Raw genomic sequence first — 21,505 nt, 5'->3', positions numbered from 1 at the left:
AAATTTAGACTTAAATTAATAAAAAGAGCCCTATCTTAAGCTTTTAGATACTTTGCCATAACAGTTATTGTGCAGTATGATGACCTCCCAAGAGTATTAAAATGTCGTTTACTCAGTCAGGACTTCTGCCAATAGAGCCTTCACTGTTAGTACACACAGCACCCTGGGCCATTGTACCCAATGGATTGCTCCATATTATATTTGTTACAAGTGAAAAACAAAGCAAGTATGGCATTGAATCTAGATTAGGTGGCCATGATGGTTCTTTCATATTGTAGCTGTAGGTAAAGACAACAGCATACAAAGTGCAGTACAAAATACCATCTAACAGCACTGACAGTTAGCTCTCACTGTACCTGTACTATTCATTGCCTTTGTCTGTCCAAAGACCATCTCTGTCCACAAAACCTTAGCAGGATCCAAAAAAATGTTCAAATGGAGTCATTTTCCAAATGATCACGCAGTTTGAAATCCTTTGTATAATAAACTGTAAATTTATGCCATGTTCAGGGAAGTAATCTAGATGCAGCTAAGGGATGCTTCACAGTGAATGTAAAGCCTACATATTTCACTTCTGAAGGGCTGTGTTTGCCAGTCAAACTTGTGTTTGGCAAGATTTATTTTCTTCAACGACATGCTGACTAGCAGACCTTTTTTTTTATTAGTATGATCCATGGCAGGTCACATCTCTTGTCACAGATCGTGTCTTATTTCTAGTTGGATTTAACTGACCTTTAGTTTCATTGGTCCTTACTTGGTCTTGCTCTATTAGATTTAAAAGTCTAGATGAAGTACTCCTAATTTTTCTCCGTATGGTATTTATGCACATTGATCAAATTATTCCTCGGTCTTATTGTGATAATTTAAACAGAGTGGGTTTTTAGTCATAAGATATGTTTTCTGCTTTATTTCTGTATCTTGTCCTTCTTTTTGGCATATATTCAGTATTGCTTTAACAGCCTCAGCACAGCCAGACAGTGAAAAAAAATCCCACATTTACATATACTTATTACTTCCTCATTTATACGTGCACAAGTTACATTAGCCTTCCTTGCCACAGCATGCAATGGAAAGGTTGCATTAAGTTGCCAGTAATACTTCACAGGATGTGGTACCCTTTCTGTGCCTGTGGCTTGAATTTCTTATGCCTTGATGCATAAGTCTGAATTTCACTGTATTAAATACAGACGTTTGAGAGCGATCTGAGGGAAATGCTTTGTCTTGATTATTATTTACCATTACATTAATCCATGCATTTTCTGCAAATTTTTCCAACAGCTCTTTTGTATTTGCTGCCAGAGTATTGATGAACATATTGGATAACAGTGAGTGGTTTACTGCAGCTGGAAGAATTCCCCATGAACTGATGATCTGTCTCTGTTGATACCTGTTTTTACAAATCTGTTGGGCAATGCTTGATCCATCAATGGATGCTTTTTTTACATTAAAAGCTCAGATATTTCACTTCTAAAAGAGTGTGTTTGCCAACCAAACTTGGATTTAACAATATTTGTATTCCTCAAAGCCTTATTGACTGGCACCAATTATGTTTCAGTCCTATAATTTTGTTTTAATTGATCCTCAACCCACACCTCTTGTTTTCCCATACCTTTTCCTGGGATTAATGTCAGACTAACCAGCCTTCGGTGACAGAAGACATCCCTCTGCCTTTGACAATTCTGTCTTTGTTGGCAGCTGTTGGAGCCCATCAGAGGCTGACTCTGGAGCAAAAATATAAGCCTCTGTAAGAGGGGTTACCTCTGATTCATGCCCTGCATAGACTGTCACAGGGGGAAACTGCAGGGACGCTGTTAGGACTGTGTTACACGCGCATGTGTACAAGAAAGGTGGATTGGGATTGCTGTGGAATAATATTAGATAGGATATTGATTTTGTCATTCAAAGCCAGTGGCATTTTTATGCATATATCATAAACCTACTGTATTAGCGCTGGTTTTATTGCTCATGGAGTGCTGTGATGAACTGTCTGGTTCTGTCAGCCTTTTAGATCTACTTTAAATTGCTTGGGCTGTTCTCTAATCTCTTTTTAAGGGCCTTCTACTTCTGTTAATGTCACATTATGGCTCCAAAACAAGTGCCTTTGGGATAAAAATGTCCAGTTTTTTTTTCTGATAGCAAGGGCAATAATATCTAATTAATTTGGCTTTCCTGCTCCTCCTTACCTGTCTCTTTAGCTTTCTCTTTAGCTGTCTCTTATAGCCTTATGTCATGATGATCTGGCAAACACAACACCTTTCAATTTTAATATATTCAAGAAATTTCTTAATATGTTACCTGGTGTTTTTTTCCTCTTTCTTCTTCAGGTTTTTCTATGTTCTACTTTGTGTTACTATAATACTTGTGTTTCTCAGCCTTGTTTGAAAGGTCAGTATTGAATTAGTGCTTTTAAAGCACACTATCATAAATACTGCTGTTTGAGCTTTATTTGTATGATGAGGATAGCAACATATAATTTCCCCTTAATTAATGAGCTTTTATTTTAATGAACACAGCCAAAATTTCTGAATTGATAATGGGTTTATCATGCATGTGGTACAGTCATTCAGTCTTTTCCTCTACACGGTCCATGGATTTTCTCCATTCTGTTGGGTGCGGAGACCTCTGTCATCACTGGCCTGTGCTTGTACATCACTGGGGCAGAGACTAGTCAGAAGCCTGCTTGATTTTGTATAGAATTATATTCCACATCTAGAGATTCTCCACAGATACTGTTTTTCATTTTGCAAACATGACTTTTGTCCTGATTACTAGGAACTGCATTAATGCTCATGGTATTTGTAAGGAGGGGAGAGATTCTGTCAATCCAGCCATTTTTCTCCAGAAGTATACTACAGTCAGTAGATCAGATTAAGTCTGTTTGGGATGGCACCGAACTGGGACTGAGGCTATTCCAGATTCCTTAACTCCTGAAGTTACTTGTGGGAAGGATTCTTTTGGACTCCAGGGAACCAACAGTACAATATCATGCTTTGGGCCATACAAATATATTGGGATACATACAGCTGGATTTTAATTTAAAACAGAGAAAGGAGAAAATGTTAGAGGAAAAATCTCTTTTGTCATCTCTCTTCTTCCAACTCAAAAATTGCAGTTAATTGAAACAACATTGTCCAAACAAGCATTTTGACAGACTCAAAATTTAGTGTTTCCCCCTTTTCCCATTAAAAAAGTAATTACAATTAAAAATGGAACTGTGACTTGAAGGTCACATTTTTAAGTTTCACTTTAAAAACCATATTTACACTGAATTGCAGTTGACTGGATTTCACATGATGTTTTCCTATGTAAAACTTTGATTTCAGAAAATCCTGTAGTTGAGATATATGCAGAGGATGTTCCCACTCTGTTTATTTCCTTATATATCATGTGGATCCAGTCAAGGCCAAACACATGAAAACTTTCTTGCTATATTTTTCAGTTACGTCACACTTACCAAATCATTACCCTTTATTGTAGCATGCTTAAGTGGTGCGCTGTTAGCTGTCAGTTTTGCATTAAGCAATACGAACTCAGGACTTGCATTCTGTAGACAATTGCACTTAGAACAGCAGGTGTGCACATGGCCAGAATGAATTCGGGAGGACCTTCAGACCATCCTTACTGTGTCCTGCAACCTCCCAACTGATAGTTCAATCAGTGTGGAAAACCAGCTGTGTGATGCCAAAATACTGTAAGATCATTTCTTGATTCCTTTGGGAACCTCTGTGACTCAGCAGGTCTTTCTGAAGCAGTTTTGTAATGGCAGTCAGGCATCTGCAAACACCAGTAAATACCTAATGGGATTTTCTAAAATATCTCAGTTAGACCTGACTTGTGCAGCCTCTGTTGTGGAATCCATTTAGGCTTGTGGGTTTGAGTTCTTTCTGGACATCCTTGTAAACACAGTACCATAGTAAATCTGACCCTAAATCAGATTAGTCCCATTTTATAGCTAGTTCCATTTTGAAATGCATGCCTTTTGCCATTTTTGACTTGCTCCTACTGTTGTAGCAGCTATTAATTTGTTACTTCTGTCACCTTTCACTGCCAAGAAAGCGTCAAAACGGCTGTAGTTTTGAATCAGCAAAGCAGTGTCCATTGGTTGCTGGCTAGAAAGCCATGTAAGCTAACCCATCAAGCCCAGTCACATACAGTCCAAGTGGACCTTGCTGTAGGAGACTCTAGGCTTTATCAGTTTCCAAGCAGACCAAGCATTCATAGACCAAGCATGAGACAAAGGAAGCACCAAGCACCTTCCACTGACCAGCAAGTGAGGTGTTTCTAAGACATTCCATCTGAGTTCCTCCCTCTCCCAATTTCTGTAAGTTTCTATTAGAGGTCCTGCTTCTCTCTCTCACAAAGAAAAAACAAAATGGGTGCCCACGTCAGCACCACTGCTGCCCCTCCTCAAGCAGAGGGCACTGGTCAATAAGACGGGAAGAGATCCATCTCTCAGGTGCCTAGCAATGTCACGTCCATGATGGAAGCAGAAAGAAACCAAACCAATTATCAGTTAAAATATGCCAATCAGCACATCTTGTCATGGCATATTGATGTCCTATACTTCTCTAGAGACCTGAATAAAGTCAATTGGCTTTGCAGAGGTCTCTGCTTCTGTGAGAATGTCACCTCTTTCCCATAAATCACTGTGTGTGTCATAAACAGTCAAATAATCCCACACTTTGATTTCTCTTCAAATGGAAGTCAGACTGGCTGTCTAAGAGCTATCATCACCACCTCTGGACCTCTCTAATCTTCCTTTAATTTTATTCTTCTGTTCTGATCAAGTGACTAGAACTAACTGCATTTTCCGGGGGAAACTGTATTACTGATGTACATATTGGCACCATATTTTCAGTGTCATTTTATTTCTTAGTTTCATATCCTAATATTTTGTTTGCTCTTTCAACTGGATAATTTCACTGAATAGCACTAACTAATGCACTCACTCATAATGCACTGAGTGTTTTTACTGAGCTGCCTACAATAATGAACGGGTCTTTGTCTCAAGTGGTTAGTTAATTTAGTTTCCAATAAAGATTATGAATAGCATAATTATTACTTATAACATATGGCACATCATATTTGTCATACACACTTAGCCTTCGGTTGTGCTGTCCATTGACCTGCCTAGCTTTACGGGGATGTCATTCAGTTCTTAGCAAAGCATAACCACTTTGAATGTTCTTGAGTTATTCTCAGCCTTTGTACAGCTGTTCCTGAGTCTTGAACTAAACTCTTTCTTTCACTCTGTTCTTCAAGGCGCTGGCAGATCTAGCATTTCACCAGAGCAGGGATGTCCACCTCATCTTGCCAGAATTCCTTTGCAGTATTGTCAATGAATCTCTGGCTGACTATCAGTGTTCTCTCTCTTTAACTATTTGACACCAGCCCTGCTTTCAAAGTTTATTTCCCTTTGTCCATCTGCACTGTTACCAACCTGACAGTTTTAGTCCTGGAGTACAGTACAGTCCTTGTACAGTAGGTGATGACTGGTCTTCATTATTTTAGCATGAAGTGCCCGGTGTCCCAACTACAGAGCAGGCACTCCTTGTGCTTGGAGCTGAACACGTGTAGCAAAAAGACATCCCATTTTGTCATGAGGCATTTACAGTGAGAATCCCAGCTCTGTTCCTGGATCCCTTTCACTTTCTCCACCTGGGTTACAGTGGATAAACAGTATTAACAGTCACTTCTTCAGAGCAGAAAACCCATAGAAACAAAGCAGATTAGGTGGAATGTCGCAAGTGGTGCATGGTAATGAATCACATCCTCCACTGGCTGAAGAACTCTGTTGTGTTCTGAATGGCCTTTGGAAAAAGACGAGATTGATGGTGTTGGCATATCCTGGCATTTTGGTTTTAAAAAAGCCATCAGCACTACATCTTGTCCCGTTCGGTGCACAATGAACAGCAGGAGAGGAGGAGGTGGGGGGGGAAGGAGACTTCAGCTCCTGATGGCAAGAAGAATGCTTTGGGCAGAAGAGCTGTGTGCAGTTCATCTTCTCCTGCCCCAGGCTTCTGGAAACAGGTATTACTGACTCAGGGAGCTAGGATCAGCATCTTCCTGCCTGCCAGGTCCTTTGTGTCACAACTGGTCGATACTGTGATGACAGCACTGCGTTTGGGAGAGCCTAATCATTGGCCTCATATAAAAAACAGGCAGAACAAGATAATCCAAAGTAGAGAATGCAGCAGGAATTAAACATTGATATAGACAGTAAAAATTAGAGCTTTGCTAGCATGTAAATAAAGATTGACAGATAGATAGATGGAAGCGAAAGGAAGAAAGAACAAAAAAACCCTATTGCTTCAGGGAACACTTCAAGTATTTTACAAGTGGCTCTTTTGGAACTGGCATGGGCATACTTCCTCCTGATACTTGACCACTGGCAGAAACCAAATCCTGTATGCTGCGACCACTGGGCTAATGTGATAGCTAAGCTCTGGAGTCCTTAAGCCTATTACAGCAATATGAAAATATCTTCTCCGGGTGCTTGATGAGGAATCCAAAATAAGAGGGGAGAACGGATGCCCAGCAATTCAGAATTAAAGGGAGGACTTGCCATCTTCAGTACAGTCGCCAGCTTTTCATCTTCACATTGAGCCATGAAGTGGAATTGTTCGCTGCTCTCAGGATGGGCACCCTACCAAAGCAAAGGGAAAAGCATTTAATACCCATTGGTCCAGAACTGTTTTACAGGCGCGGATATAGCTAGGTAGACAGAAATTAAAACTCAGTGTGGGAACTGTCAAGACAGGATTCCTTGTAACTGCATGCTAGGAGTGAGAATCGTTTGTCTTTTGTGAGGACAGACACTTGTAACATGCCCAGGTTCAGTTCCCTTGCAGGACCATTGACCTAGTGAGGAAGTATGTCAGAAAGAAACTGCAGAAGGAAGCCAAGGATATTAAATCCTTGCTGGTATATGGAGACTAGTTAAGGACCTGTCACAGTTGAGAGAGAGTAAAGGACAACCTGTAGTATATCTGGATACTGATGTCTATTTAAGAATTAACAAGACTAGAGCTTTTAACCTGCCTAGTATCTTGCTCATTTTCCCCACTTTTGTTAGTCCAGCTGCTATCAAAATGTACAACCAGTAGATACTGCTTGCAGCAAGCAAGCAGCAGGCTTGTGCTCCAGACTAGAAAAGTTCAGTTTTGGACATTCAAACGCACACACAATCACCTGCTGCCTGACAGCATTAACAATTTAAGTGGGTTTTTTGCCTGCCATCAGCTCTACTAGTGACACAAAGTAAGGGCCTACTGCAGATCAAGAAAAGGTGGAGAAAGGGTAAGGGAGCTGGCAAGGCAAAACAAAGGTATTAATTGTGGTTTATTAAAAGTGAGACAGCAGCCTTCAAATAGCTGAATTATGTCCAGTGAGTAAAATTGGAAGGATCTAAACTCTGGCAGGTTAAATGTAAAAATAAAATAAGGCAGGCCAAAAAACAGAATGAGGAACCGGCTGTAAGTGGAGAAAAACCTCATCAATCCTTTTTTAAACACTTCAGCAGTAGGACTGTCTGTTGAGCCATAGATTATCACTTCAAATGACAAGGTAAAGCCATGACAGAAGAAAAATATGCTCTTTATGGACAAACTTGAGAAAGTTCCTGAGTTTATTTAATAATGGGGAACTTGTAGAGGATCTGTCCAATATTGAAGTAACTGCAGAAGAAGCTATGAAACACAAGAGCAAAACGAACCTTCATACTTTGGTGCAAGTGAATGATATCTACCCAAGAGTTCTGCCAGAATTCACAGGTGAAGTAGCTGAAGTTCTGGCTGCAGTTACCAACCCCTCACTTAGAATAGTCTTGGGCCCTGAAGACAGATGTGACATCAATTTTCTAAAAGGGTTCTAGAGGACATCCAAGGAACTAGTAAAGCCTGACTGAGGCCATTATTAGAAACTGCAGTAAAAAAAAAAAAAAAAAGGAAGAAAACATAGAATATATTGAGGAGGAGGTGACCCCCTGAATTTTGTAAAGACAGGCCCTACCTCACAAACCTTCTGAAGTTCTTTGAAGGCATAGGGATGTATGTGGGTAAGAGAGCTCCTATTAATAGAGTATGTTCAGGCTTCTAAAAGACTTCTGGGAGTCTGTCACCAAATTCAGTCCTCAGATGGATGAATGGTTGAAAGATACTCAGCATAGAATAAAACTAGGTGGTGAGTTATGACTAATCACAAATTGAGTCTTCAAGCTTGAACAGGTCCTTAAGTGGACTCCTGAGCTCTGGCTGAGTAGTAGTCAAAGAAGAAAATGCACTGTTAGGAATAGTCACACTGGAAAAAGGGACAGAGAGGTAAACAGAGTGCCTTGGGTGCACTTCATTAACCCTTGGTGTGTCTCATTTCAATATCACGTGCTGGTGTCAGAATTGATGGAGACTGGGAAAGTTTGGAGAAGGATCAATGGAACAGCTTCTGTACAAGAAGCAGCAAAGTCAGATAGGGCTTATCAGCCTGGGAAAGAGGTGGCTGAAGAGAGATCTGACAAAGGTTTTCAAAATCCTGAGAGGCATGGAAAAGGTGACTAGCAAATGACAGTTCTTTGCCTCTTCCAACATAAGCACAAAGGGCATTAAAAGAGATTAGTAGCTGCTCCATTCCAACAGGCAAGAAGAGGTGCTTTTTTCATAAAATGTAGATCTCCTTGCTGTAGGAGGCTGTGGATGTGAAAAGTCTGCACAGATGCAGAACACAAATGTGCAACGTCATGGAAGAAAAATCCACTGCAGGTTATCAAGTACAAAGACCTTTGGCCCCGGAAGTCACTGAGCTGCAAAATGTGTGAGAGTATTCTGGGAAAGTATCACGTCCCCTTCTACTCTTTTAGGCATTTGCTGTAGGCTCTTGTTGTAGGCATTTGCTGTTGGCCACGGTCAGAAACAGGTCCTGGGGAGATGGGTTGCTGGCCTGACCTAATACAACTGTATGTTATGTTTTTATGATCCTTCCTTAAGAGTGGAAACCACACTACCCAGAATATATAGCCTGGTAAAGCATGGGATGCTACGTGGCTGGGAATGGCCTTACTAGGAATAATGGGAGGGTGAAGTAGAGGGCAGCTTGTAAGTCCTTTCTGATAATAAGTGTTTTAATTAAAAAGAATTGTAATTTGATGTGGAGCCTGTGACAGCGGGGAAAAAAAAAAGACGGAAAAATGACAGAAAGAAATATCTGAAGACAGCAGCTTGCATGATGCTCTCCCTACAGGCTTCCACCAGCTGCTGACAGTGTATTCAAGCCACGAGGTCAACAATTCTTTCGTAAAATCTTGGTTCCAGGATATGATCTGTGCACCCCTGACACGTGCTCTTGCCCTCGCTGAAGCAGGGTCTTTTAAGTCTTTGTGGATTGAGTGCTGGGTATTTATGTTTCTATCTTTAGTTACAAAACACAGTGACACATTTTTAACTGTAAAGCCTTTAGCTAATCATTGATAGACTGGTGCCTATGAAAGAGTGCTGTAGTTATTCAGAGTCTACAACTTCCTCTTTTAAAGTTTAGTGCTCATATATTCCTTGGCTGTTTAAACAGTATTTTCCTCCTGTAGAGAGCAGAACTTGTATGGTACACAGGTACTATCCTGGGATTTTCTTACCATCTAAAACAGAAACATGTCCTACAGTTACCATCAGAAATTTAGACTTGAAGGCAAACTTTGCTCTTTGCTGGAAAGAGAAAATGGGTTTTGTTACTCCTGCTGTTCCTGTTGCCTCTCCATTTGGGATTTTAAATAGGGCACATATCTTTCCTGCATGAACTGATAGATCTGGGCTCTCCTGCTCCACAGCTATGGCTGTATAGCTGAAGCTGCTATTCTGTGCCTGGGGAAAGACAACATTAAGTGCAGATCAGTGCTTTTATATGAATATTTACCCACCAGATAGAGATATCGGCTCATACATGAAATGGTTTATAACCTGAATCCTCAGGTGTAGTATGTGTGTGACCAGCAGAAACGTGCTGCTAAACTAATCCTACAAAACCCCACCAGTATTACTGTCTAAGAAACCTTATGTCAAGAGGTAAGGCAAAGGAATAGACTAAATGAGATGAATGTTATGAAATTAAACCCCCCAAAAAATGCATCCAGGGAATCCAGAAGTTTATCCAGTGTTCATCTCACTGACTATAAGACCAGCCAGCCTTCTGCCACTGCAGCTGGCCAAGAGAGGCAGGGCTTGAACCAAAGAATCCTCAATATGGCTTTTGCAAGATTGTCTCCTAATGTGCGTAGTAACTGTAATCAAAAGAAGTGCAAGGTCTGTAGCTCCTATATATACAGATAACAGTCAACACAGCAGTGATACCCAGTCAGGATAACCTGGTGTAGTTCAGCAGAGTGCTTCAGTGCTGCACAAGAGCACAATACTGAGTTGGAGTGTGGAGAAACATGACATTCAGCTCAGCATAACATCTCAAATCTGATCTGGATGTGAAAGCTGCAGGTGTCACCCTGTGGTAGGTGCTAGAGCCTGCAGAGGAACGTGGGTCCCTGCTTGGGACCTACGCTGCTAGTGGACAAAGTTCCTGCTAACACATCCAGGATTGCAGTCCCACTGCAGACAAGGCCAAAGTGCGTTGATGCATTTCAGACACCTCTCTGGATCTGCAGATCCTGTGTCTCCCGTTCTGACCTCAGAACTGACTCTGCCCTGTTCTTGCTCTGTTCCCTGCTGGAGCTGGGCAAGTAGCATCTTCCTGGGTTCCCCTCAGGGATGAGAGGGAGGAGAGGAGAGCAGTTGACTCTTTTCTTCCTCACAGCAGGCAATGCTCCAGCTCTCCACAGCAAAGTGCCAGAGCAGAGCATCTTCTTTTGCTATATCCATCAGAAGGTGAGATCTTCTAGGGACAAGTACTGGCCCTTCAGTGATATCATCACAGCTGCACACCTTATGGAGGAGCTGGTCTACAGAGGAGGGCCAGCAGGGATGAGGAAGACAGAAAAAAATCCTGCCTCTGCCATCTCACCCATTATTCAAAAACAGAATACTGTGGCAATATTTTGATGTACTTCCATCGACATCACACAAAGCTGAAAAGGTATTGCCAGCCACGTCTTTCATAGTGCTACTATGATTTTTTCAGACTCTGTCAGGCTGGCATTGATATAGGCATGAGAGGAGGGTATCTCTGTAGCTCTGGGGATTTTAGCTTGAGATGGGAGGATCCCTAAAGGAAACAGAGAAAAATGAGACAATTTAGCAAAACTGACAGGAATTAATGAAATTATTTTGTTCCCCTGTCCCTGTGTTTCCAGGTGAAAAGGCTTCATCAAAACAATATTGTCTGTTCCACATCTATGGGGTGAGGAGGGCTCTGCCTGCCCAGACAAATTGATTTCATTTTGGTTTTTCTTACATTTTGCCATCCAGGATTGTATGTTTCGGCACCTGCAGGTGAGAGAGAGAGAATTGGGAGTACAGGCTGTTGCAGGCACTAGAATCACAGCAACAAGTCCCACAGTGGTCTAGGGACAGCTGACAGCCAGGTACCCTCAGCGTCACCTCAGCTTTCTGTAGGTGAGATCTACAGAGAAACTAAGAACATCCATTAAATGAGGGAGAAAAAAAAATCTGATAACGGCATGAACCAGCAATTAACTTGAGAAGAAAAACATGGTGTGGATGAACTGGATCACAGTTGCCAGTATCTTCTTTCTTTCATGCTGCAGTTTCTTTGGACTACCTGTCAGGCTATCTCAATCGTGAATTTTGCAGCTGCAGTTGTCCCTGGGATTAACTGCTCTTGTCTGCAGCATATGACAGTTTAAGGCATGAGGTGAAAATTACAGGAGTCAACGTGTGCGGACAGGCAGAATGTGATTACTTGAAACTATGCAAGCAGGAGACAGGAGCCAAGAAAAAGTGGTATGAATTCTCTAGGCCTGCCATGTGGGGAACGAGCTTGATTTGTTGTTTTTTACTCAAGTGTATTGGGCTTGGGGTTTTTCAATCAAAAGTCAAGTTTGAATTGTTTCTCAGCCATTACTGTTTCTGAGTGATTGATCATTCAGAGACGAGCGATGCCATCTAAGAGTATTTATACAGAATGGTTGCAAGAGCACAGGGTAAGAGGGGTGCGTGAGTGACTGAAACACTTCAGTGGCTGCTGCCAGTTCTCTGTCCCTGAAGGAGAGCTGCAGGCTTGTAGAGGTAGCTGGAAGGGATGCTAAAAGGCTGATGGGGTAGCAGCTGGTAAGGAAAGTGTTACAGATGGGTGCCATCCACCCTGAGGGCCATGATACCTTGTGCTCTCAACGAGATTTGAACAGGCTCTGTGTGATTTCTATGAAAGAAAGCCTGCTGCTCTTGTGATTAAGTGCTTTTTAAGAGATTAAAGACTGCATTGAATTGATTATTTCCAGTTTTGTCCCCATAGCAGATGTGTGCTGTGGTAGGGCAGTGGAAAGGCATTCATGGTCTCTCTCTCTCTCTCTAGGTTCTCAAGCATCTGCGCCACTTAAATTTCACCAATAACATGGGGGAGCAAGTGGATTTTGATGAATTTGGAGACCTGGTAGGGAACTACTCAATAATCAATTGGCATCTCTCTCCGGAGGATGGTTCCGTCGTTTTTGAGGAGGTTGGGCACTACAATGTTTATGCCAAGAAAGGGGAGAGGCTCTTTATCAATGAAAACAAGATCCTGTGGAGTGGATTCTCTAAGGAGGTAAGTGCTTAAATCCTCATAACAATGTTTCCCAAGTTTCCAGAAGCTGAAATTTGAACTAACCCTGCCCACTCCTGTATTATGGCTCTATGTCTCATTAAAAGACCCATTCATCTTACTGTATACATGGTCTCTCCCCTAGTCTTTCACACCCTTACCACACACTTCTGGAAACAATGAGCAACTGCTTCTCTGCTCCTACACATTTGATGAGCCTCAGTATTAATGCCCTAAATAATGCCTTTTTTTCTGGCCCAAGGAGTTAGCTTGGAATTTTGTAATGCTGTTTTACACAAGGATGAGAAAGTCATTGCCCAAGTCTGGTTGTTTTCCTGAGCACAGTAGTTTCATTGCTGAAAACGGCCATCGCTTCCACTCCCAGTATCTCTGTATCAAGAAGTGTCTCCTCCTGCTCCTAGTTAAATTCACAGCTGTTTCTGCTGGCTTTACCCTCCAAGTCCCAGGGCCTTCCACACACCCTTGCCTTGCAAACCAAAAAGGAAAAGCCCCATCAATATTCCCAGGTTAACTTGGACACGGTGCTCAAATAGTGGGAGACACCAGTACCTTCTACCTTTTTTTAATCTACCAGAAGGTGCTTGTGCGGTCTCAAAAGTACATGACGTAGCCATTGACTTTAGTCAGGCTTAAGTCCTTCTCCACTTCCTTGCATATGTTAGATCTTTTCAGCATAACTGTATCATCACTAGCAGCCAGGGCTGTGTCTCCCCCGTGTGACAGGAACGTGGTGCAGACATGTCCAGATGAGACGGGTGAGCTGCAATCATAGCCAGAAGCCTTGATAGAAAACCCAGCTCCCGGAGGGGATACTGAGCAGGCATCTGGCATGTGGCCTGGAAGGAGACACAGGGGCCATTAGCCTAGAAATGTCACTGCCAGGCCCTGCTGCAATGTTTAGGCATGTTAAATCAGCACCCGATAAATGAACAAGCAATTCACTTCCAGGTGATTATTCACATTGGCTGACAGATCAGGTAATGCTTGTGCGGGAGCTACACTTGCCTAATACACCATCAGTTAAGCCTTACCTTTACTCCAGATACCCCAGCTTCACTTATGGCTTAAATCCAGAGCTCTCTGAAGGAGGCATAGGTCAGGCAGAGCACACTGCAGCAGAAATACTGAGCTCAGGCTTTTCTAAGCCCAGCTGGAGACTCTGAGGCCAAACAACAAGAGGAGTTAAAAACCCCTGATATTCTAATCCCTTCTTCTGGTCATTGCAAATGCCACTGACACCTCTTCCAACAGGCAGAATTATTATTTTTTTAAAACTTAAACTAAGTAATTATGTTCTTTTGGTCTAAATTCCTCCAACACTGCAATATTTATCTTCATTCTCTGTCCTAAACTGTTAAAAATGTGACTGATAGTCATGACTGAGTGTCATGGCAGGGCATGTAAATTGTGTGCCAGTGAAGGGGGTTGTAGTCTCTATGGCTGTTGCAGCTTTTTTCACAGTTTATAGGGTTTGGATTTCTTACAGATAAAATGCTCTGCTCAAATAATGTAGCCAGTACTTCACTCATTGAAGTTTTCTATGACTCGGTCATCCTCAAAAAAGATTAAATGTAGTTAATTTTACCACAGGAACTTCAGCATTGGCCAGACTTGCAGAAGAACAAATTAAAGAGTAGGTAAGATAGATTCGTTTTGGCAGAACTTGATGAAATTCCCCACAGAAAACTTAGAAAGGCAGCCAAAGCAATCTCAAAAGTACTAGCAATTCATCTTTGAGAAATGTGGAGGATGGGTGATGTCTCAAAGGATTAGAGGAGAGTAATCGTAATACCTATTTTTAAAAGCAGATACAGGAGAGCCAAGGGAATTACACACAATTGAGCTGAGTAACCTAAAAGACTTGATAAAAAAATATTAAATAGTTTATAAACACTTAGAGGATAATAAACTGATAAGAAAAAAGCAACATGGATTTGTCAAGATGAAATCATCCCAAACCAATTTAATTTTCCTCCTTGGAAGCTAAATCAATTTAGTAGATAATGGGGAAGCAGTGCATGACTTCAGCTGGGCCTTTGATTCAGCCCTGTTCAAAATCATCAGTGACAGCCTAGACACTCTGGTTCCCAACGACTGTCTAGGCTGATGAAGTCCTCTTGGTGGGTGCACAACCTGCTGAAAGACTGTCCCAAGGAACAGGTATTACCAGCACACTGTATTAATAGCAATAGGTATTAACAGCAAAGAGTGCTTCAAGTGGGCAGATGCAGAGATTTTCCCTGGATATCTGTCAGTCCAATTAATTATGCAATCCTGATTAACAGCTTAGAAACAGTGTTTCCAAACTATGCTGCAGCTGTACTGCAGGATGATAGGCAATGGCAACTGCTCTCAGCTGCAGGCAAGTACCACAGTTACAAAATTTGCATCTCCATATAGGAGTTGCTACTACCAAGGGCTTGCTTACCCTGTGGCTGAGGTCAATGCCTGCACACAGGTGATTTCCAAACCATATCCTGGACTCACTGCCTAAGTGCATCCATACAGGAGCTTCCTGAAGATCAGCAGGTTAGGAGCATTTGGGCAAACTAGCAGCAATCTTCCAAAAAGGTGAATGGAGGGTTCCAATCAGAGCAGCCCTTAAGTATGTGCAGATCACGGTACTTTGCTGGCAGTAGAAATTGTGGGTTTAACTCCCCTGAGCTGAGAAAGCCATGCTCTGTGTCAGCTCTCTTTCCTTAACGTAGTTAGGAAAAGGTGAGCTTAACCTCGGGTTGTGCTTCTGTGTAAAAAACGCCCGGGTTTTCACTCATTATGCTGAACTCCTTGGTGTCAGTGTGCATTAGGCATGTGTTGAGCATGCCCATGCGACCGCTTGCTCCTAGGATATGTCTGTGCCCAGGTGGGCTTGCACACAGCATAAATACACATCCAGCAGGTGACACAGCTCATTGTTTGCAGCAGCAGAAGTCTGGAAGCCTTTGGGTCTGCATATAGCTGCTGATTTGCATCTTTAGATGCTCAGTGTTCTAAAACCAGGGCCTTTCTTTCTTTCATATGAAAACTCCTCTTGTTTAGTTAATTTACCTTTTTTTATTTCTGGTTTGGAGAGTGTCTACAGGAGAACAGGAGGAAGTAGGTTTCAAGAAACTGTTTTAATTCCCATAAATTATTAACAGTCAATATATGGGACTGGGGATCAGCAGTCAGAGCCCATCATCTCCAAGGCTGACTCAAATTCCTGTCAGTAGAATCATAGAATCATAGAATACCAGGTTGGAAGGGACCTTAAGGATCATGTGGTTCAACCTTTCTTGGCAAAAGCATGGTCTAGACAAGATGGCCCAGCACCCTGTCCAGCTGAATCTTAAAAATGTCCAATGTTGGGGAATCCACCACTTCCCTGGGGGAGATTCTAGTGGCTGATTGTTCTATTTGTGAAAAATTTTCCTCTTGTGTCCAGTCGGAATCTCCACAGGAGTAACTTATACCCATTACCCTTCGTCTTTTCCATATGACTCCTCATAAAAAGGGAGTCTTTTTGTAGCCATCCTCTTTGTAGCCACCCTTTAAAGAATGGAACAAGAGAGATTCATTGTCTTTTCTTTTAACCATCCAGTGACTGTTTTCTGGTATGTGTATCATGGGTCACATACCAGTTCGTGGTGTCCACAACACAGTAAAGATACAAAGATCTGTTGATCTTCCTTACCATCCCTTGATGTGTTCTTTCAAACAAATACCACTGCCACGGGTCGGGGAACAACTGTTGTGCAAAATGTGGCTGTTCTGTGGAGGGAAGGGGTGAGCTTCTGAGGCTCTCCATCTAGCATGCTAATCAAGCAATAACACCCAGGTCCTGCTGTAGGAAGGCTGTATGTGAGGCATTGCCACCATTAACCCTCCTTGGGTTCTTTTCTTGCAGGTGCCTTTCTCTAACTGCAGCAGGGACTGCCTTCCAGGCACCAGGAAGGGCATTATTGAGGGAGAGCCCACCTGCTGCTTCGAGTGCGTGGATTGTCCTGACGGGGAGTACAGTGATGAAACAGGTAATACCAATGGAGCTGCTTTGGGGTTCACAGAGGACCATGCGAGCCCTCTGGGCATCACCTGTAGTTATGCTGAAGTTGCTTCCCTGCAGTGCTGAGCTGGAAGCTGCCTTGCTAGGGGGCTTCCCAGAAAGTCTGGAGGGGCTTCTAAAAAGCTTACAAGAATTAAGTCCTGTGGTCTTCAGGTCCTGTCTTCTGCTAAGCTTGCTTGTCCCTTCTGCTCTGAGTTAGGAGAATTAAGGCAGAGAACTTGAAAAAGGTCTTGCATATAGGAAGGCTCTCAGGCAGCCACAAGCAAACTCCATTGCAGTGTAGCAGTAGCTTTTGTTCCTCCAAAAACCTAGAGGAAGGAGACACTCCCTACCCTAATCCAAAATTCTGTAGTTATCTGTCTGCCTCCATCTTTTCCTCATGTTCTCAAGGTTTTATTTCATGCTTTACAAAGAAATGAAGTCCATTCCATTCCTGATTTCAAAAGCAGAGAGGAATATTTCCCGTTATGGGATCACCAATCACAGCTTCTGTTGAGCACTGGCACTGCAGGAGACCAGAATCTATGGGTCCTATCAAACAGCCATGGACATCTTTTTTGTTGGTTTCAGTGGAAGCGTGGATCAAGCCACTCAGGTTCTGCAGTGGAGGGAAAAGGTAACTTCAGTTTTAGCACTGGTTGAAAAATTCTGAATTTCCAACACCATTAGTGCTCCCTCAGCGTTGAGCATCCCCAGGGTAATGAATGCAAATAAATCATTTCAGAACAGCAGTCACCTTCACACTGCAGAGCGCTCAGTATCTCCTCACACCCTTTCCAGCGGCACTGGTCCCAGCACATGCTGTAGACCTTGGCCGAGATGAAAACTTCAGTAAGCTGCTTGCAAAACTTAACAAGTGTTCTCCTCTGGGAGAATCTAATTTCTGTCCTATCCGACAAGAATGGTAATTTTTAACCATAAATATATACTATTACAGGATGCTTGGGAGTAGCATTTTCAAATTAAATAGAAGCAATTCTGGTCATGTGTAATAGGGGTCTTTTGGTGTTTTTCACATTATTTTGGGAGCTAGCACTGCTATGCTGGTGAAATTCGTGGGGCTGAGGGGGCGACTGCCTTCTGACTCCACAGTTTCCTGCTGCTATTTCGGCTGACAGTGATGCTCTTTATTTCCTGTGCTTGCCAGTTTTATAGGCGTAGAGAGCAGTTTTACAACCAGTTGCATGCAGCTGAGACACCGATGCTACAGAATGTGACAATCTGTCGTGTCCTCTCCCAGCTGTTTGCTCCCACCCTTTGTCTGGGAGCAGTGCTGGCACTCGGGCAGCCATAGAGCAAGTTGGATCAGGTCTCTGGTCTTCCTGAAAACAAACGCTCAGCAGGTGACTTTGCAGCTAGAATGAGAAGCTGCGTGATCTGTAGTGCTAACACAAAGGAGGGATTGGGAATGAGCAGCTTTGGGGAAGGAGGGAGATGTGGTTTACTCCCTTCAGTGGTAGCATGGTCTCTAGGTCAGCTCAAGAGGACAGTGTAAGCACATCTTTAGGATGCAGTACTAAACAGCTGCCCCCGTCTCTGGTAGAGGTGGTTGAGTTCCCTGCTGTGTGAAGTTAGCTCTGCCTTGCCTGCAGCTTGCAATAGGCCACCAGGTAAAAGGCGCAAGAAAAATAGAGATGATTGGCTGAATGGATGTAAATGAAGTGACATGTGGTGATGGCAGCTTCTGACCGAGCTTTTGCAACAAGTACAAGTTTTTCACATGAACAGCTTAGGTGAGGCAAGCAGTCATTAGGAAAGCAGTATTGTATCAGGTCACAGATGCTCCCTCCAACCACCCTTCCAAAACAAGGGAGCTTGAAATCCCCTGCCCTTCTTAGCTGGGCATGCTGGCTTTCTCATTAGCATCAAGCTCTGCTCTGGGAGCTACGCTCTGAGTCTCTGTCCGTGCTCAGGTGCAAAGCTCAGAGAGAGGTTGGTGCAAAGCTCAGAGGGAGGTTGGTGCTAAAGGAGGTTTCTGAATGTTTGTTCCCAAAATTCACTGCAGTCCATTGCTATGCTGGGATCCCAAAGGCTGAGGTAGGTTGTGACTTCCAACTCACTGCTCTCAGCCCCTTTCCACTTTTATCAAGGGAGTCATGACCCTCCCCAGTGGTGCAAAAGACCGGTCTTTTGGGTTGAAGAAGGAAAGCAGAAGCACCAGGTCCTTGTCTTTTGATCCTGGCAGCCATTGGAGACATCCATTGCCATCCCAGTAGGCACAACTAGTTTCATGTAGAGGAAAGAGATGAAGGCTTCAATTTTTCCTCTGCAAGTATCAGTGGGATGTTTTGCTGGGTGTGGGGAGAGTGATATCATTAAGACACATTTTCCCCTGATGTTCCAACATGAAATGAGAGTGTGATGGGAGTCAAGGGCATTGCCTGCCTTCAGGGAAGAGCAATTTAAACACTTGTAAGACTCGCCTCCATGGAATATGAAATAGGCTCTCAAAGCACTTAAGGAGGCAAGCACGTTTTTAATTTTCTCTGTAATAGAGACAGGCAGGATGTTTCAAATGATAGTAAAAGTGTGAGAGGAAGGCAGACAGACAGAAGTAGATGATAAAAATGAAGGAACAAGAAAGAGAGAGGGACAGAGCCTGTGTAACAGCTGATAGCAATCAAAGTTTTGCCAAGAAATAGATTCCAGAAATACAAGTGCAGGGGCAGGGCTTTTTTTAAGCGGGAACTAAGTATGCTTTGTGTTTTGCTACATAGCCCATGGGATGCTGGTTGTTTCAGTGTAGAACAGTCTGAGACACCGACATATGATTCTGGGAACCTGCAGACACCTGAAGGGAACACCCCATGTATTTAAGGTGAAGGCCGATGCATAGCTGCCATATATGTCATCCCACATTTCAGCCTCTCATTCTGACAAACCTTCCCTCTCCTTGTCACTTCTTTTTCAGATGCAAGTGCCTGTGACAAGTGCCCTGAGGATTACTGGTCCAATGAGAACCACACGTCCTGCATCCCCAAGCAGATAGAGTTTCTATCTTGGACTGAGCCCTTTGGGATTGCTCTGACTCTCTTTGCTGTGCTGGGAATTTTCTTGACTTCTTTTGTCCTGGGAGTCTTCACCAAATTTCGCAACACGCCTATCGTCAAGGCCACAAACCGGGAGCTGTCCTACCTCCTCCTCTTCTCCTTGCTCTGCTGCTTCTCCAGCTCATTGTTCTTCATTGGCGAGCCCCAGAACTGGACTTGCCGTCTGCGGCAGCCAGCTTTTGGCATCAGCTTTGTCCTCTGCATCTCCTGCATCCTGGTGAAAACCAACCGTGTCCTGCTCGTCTTTGAGGCAAAGATCCCCACAAGCCTCCACCGAAAGTGGTGGGGCCTCAACCTCCAGTTCCTCCTGGTCTTCTTGTGTACATTTGTGCAGATTGTCATCTGTGTGATTTGGCTTTATACGGCCCCACCATCAAGTTACCGAAACCATGAACTAGAGGATGAGATTATCTTCATCACCTGCCATGAAGGCTCCCTGATGGCCCTCGGCTTCCTCATTGGCTACACCTGCCTCCTGGCAGCCATCTGCTTCTTCTTTGCCTTCAAGTCTCGAAAGCTGCCTGAGAACTTTAACGAGGCCAAGTTCATCACCTTCAGCATGCTGATCTTCTTTATTGTCTGGATCTCCTTCATTCCTGCTTACGCTAGCACATATGGTAAGTTTGTCTCTGCCGTGGAGGTGATTGCGATACTGGCTGCCAGCTTTGGGCTTCTGGCCTGCATCTTCTTCAACAAAGTCTACATCATCCTCTTCAAGCCCTCCCGCAACACAATCGAGGAGGTGCGCTGCAGCACAGCTGCCCACGCTTTCAAGGTGGCTGCCAGGGCCACGCTGAGACGGAGCAACGTGTCACGCAAGCGCTCCAACAGCCTGGGGGGCTCCACCGGCTCCACTCCTTCATCCTCCATCAGCAGCAAAAGCAACCATGAAGACCCTTTTCCTCTACCGGCCACCGCTGAGCGGCAGCGCCAGCAGCAGCGTGGGTGCAAGCAAAAAGTCAGCTTTGGGAGCGGCACAGTCACCTTGTCGCTGAGCTTTGAGGAGCCGCAGAAGAATGCCATGGCCAACAGGAACGCCAAGCGCAGGAACTCCCTGGAGGCCCAGAACAGCGATGACAGCCTGATGCGGCACCGGGCCCTGCTTCCCCTGCAAAACAGCGAGCCCCTCAGCATTGAGCCCGGCTTCCAGGCAGCGTCCAGCCCAGAGACCAGCTCGCAGGAGTCGGTGGTGGGAGACACCAAAGAAGAGGTACCAAACCCTGAGGCAGAGCCTTCCCTGCCATCGGCTAACTCCCGAAATTTTATAGGCACTGGAGGTGGCTCTGTCACAGAGAACACGGTACATTCCTAACAAAAGAAGATTGTGAAAAGCACACCAGTCCCCAAGAGGAACTTGCTCACCTCTTGCTTCTGAACGGGAAAGACAACAAAGACACAATCCTGTGACACAGCCCCACCACACCTTACTGTTAGCATCAGCAGGGTAACACATGTGCCTCCAGAGGAAGGACTGTGTCTGGGGAGCCTTGGACTGAATTTGTGTTCGCTTTATCAAAACCGGGACATCTCAGAAGGACAAGTGAAGATCGCCTCTGGTGGGGCTTAAGCAGAAGTCTGCATGCTGCCTTGCCTCCATAAGCTTTTCCTGCCAGACTGCAATTCAGCTGACTCTGGGAGGCACTAGGCAATTCCACTATACTCTGCTTTTACATTTATGTATAATATTCCTCTTTCCCACTAT

The 21,505-nt window shown here is 43.7% G+C and overlaps 1 protein-coding gene across 2 annotated transcripts in view; it reads left to right on the top strand.

The window, feature by feature from the left end:
* The window catches only part of CASR (calcium sensing receptor), a 41,756-nt gene extending 20,641 nt beyond the window's left edge, over positions 1–21,115 (top strand). The window contains exons 4-8 of one of the 2 annotated variants that reach the window (XM_074157347.1): positions 12,463–12,693; positions 13,322–13,344; positions 14,919–14,928; positions 16,598–16,721; positions 19,665–21,115. In XM_074157347.1, the coding sequence (XP_074013448.1) occupies positions 12,463–12,693; positions 13,322–13,344; positions 14,919–14,928; positions 16,598–16,721; positions 19,665–21,115 (1,839 nt within the window). The remainder of the gene's footprint in view (positions 1–12,462; positions 12,694–13,321; positions 13,345–14,918; positions 14,929–16,597; positions 16,722–19,664) is intronic. The other variant, XM_074157355.1, reaches the window with a different exon arrangement.
* Positions 21,116–21,505: the final 390 nt, after the last annotated feature.

Source organism: Numenius arquata, chromosome 1 (assembly GCF_964106895.1).
Source record: "Numenius arquata chromosome 1, bNumArq3.hap1.1, whole genome shotgun sequence".
Lineage (NCBI taxonomy): Eukaryota > Metazoa > Chordata > Aves > Charadriiformes > Scolopacidae > Numenius > Numenius arquata.
This window is presented reverse-complemented; position numbering and strand designations above follow the sequence as displayed.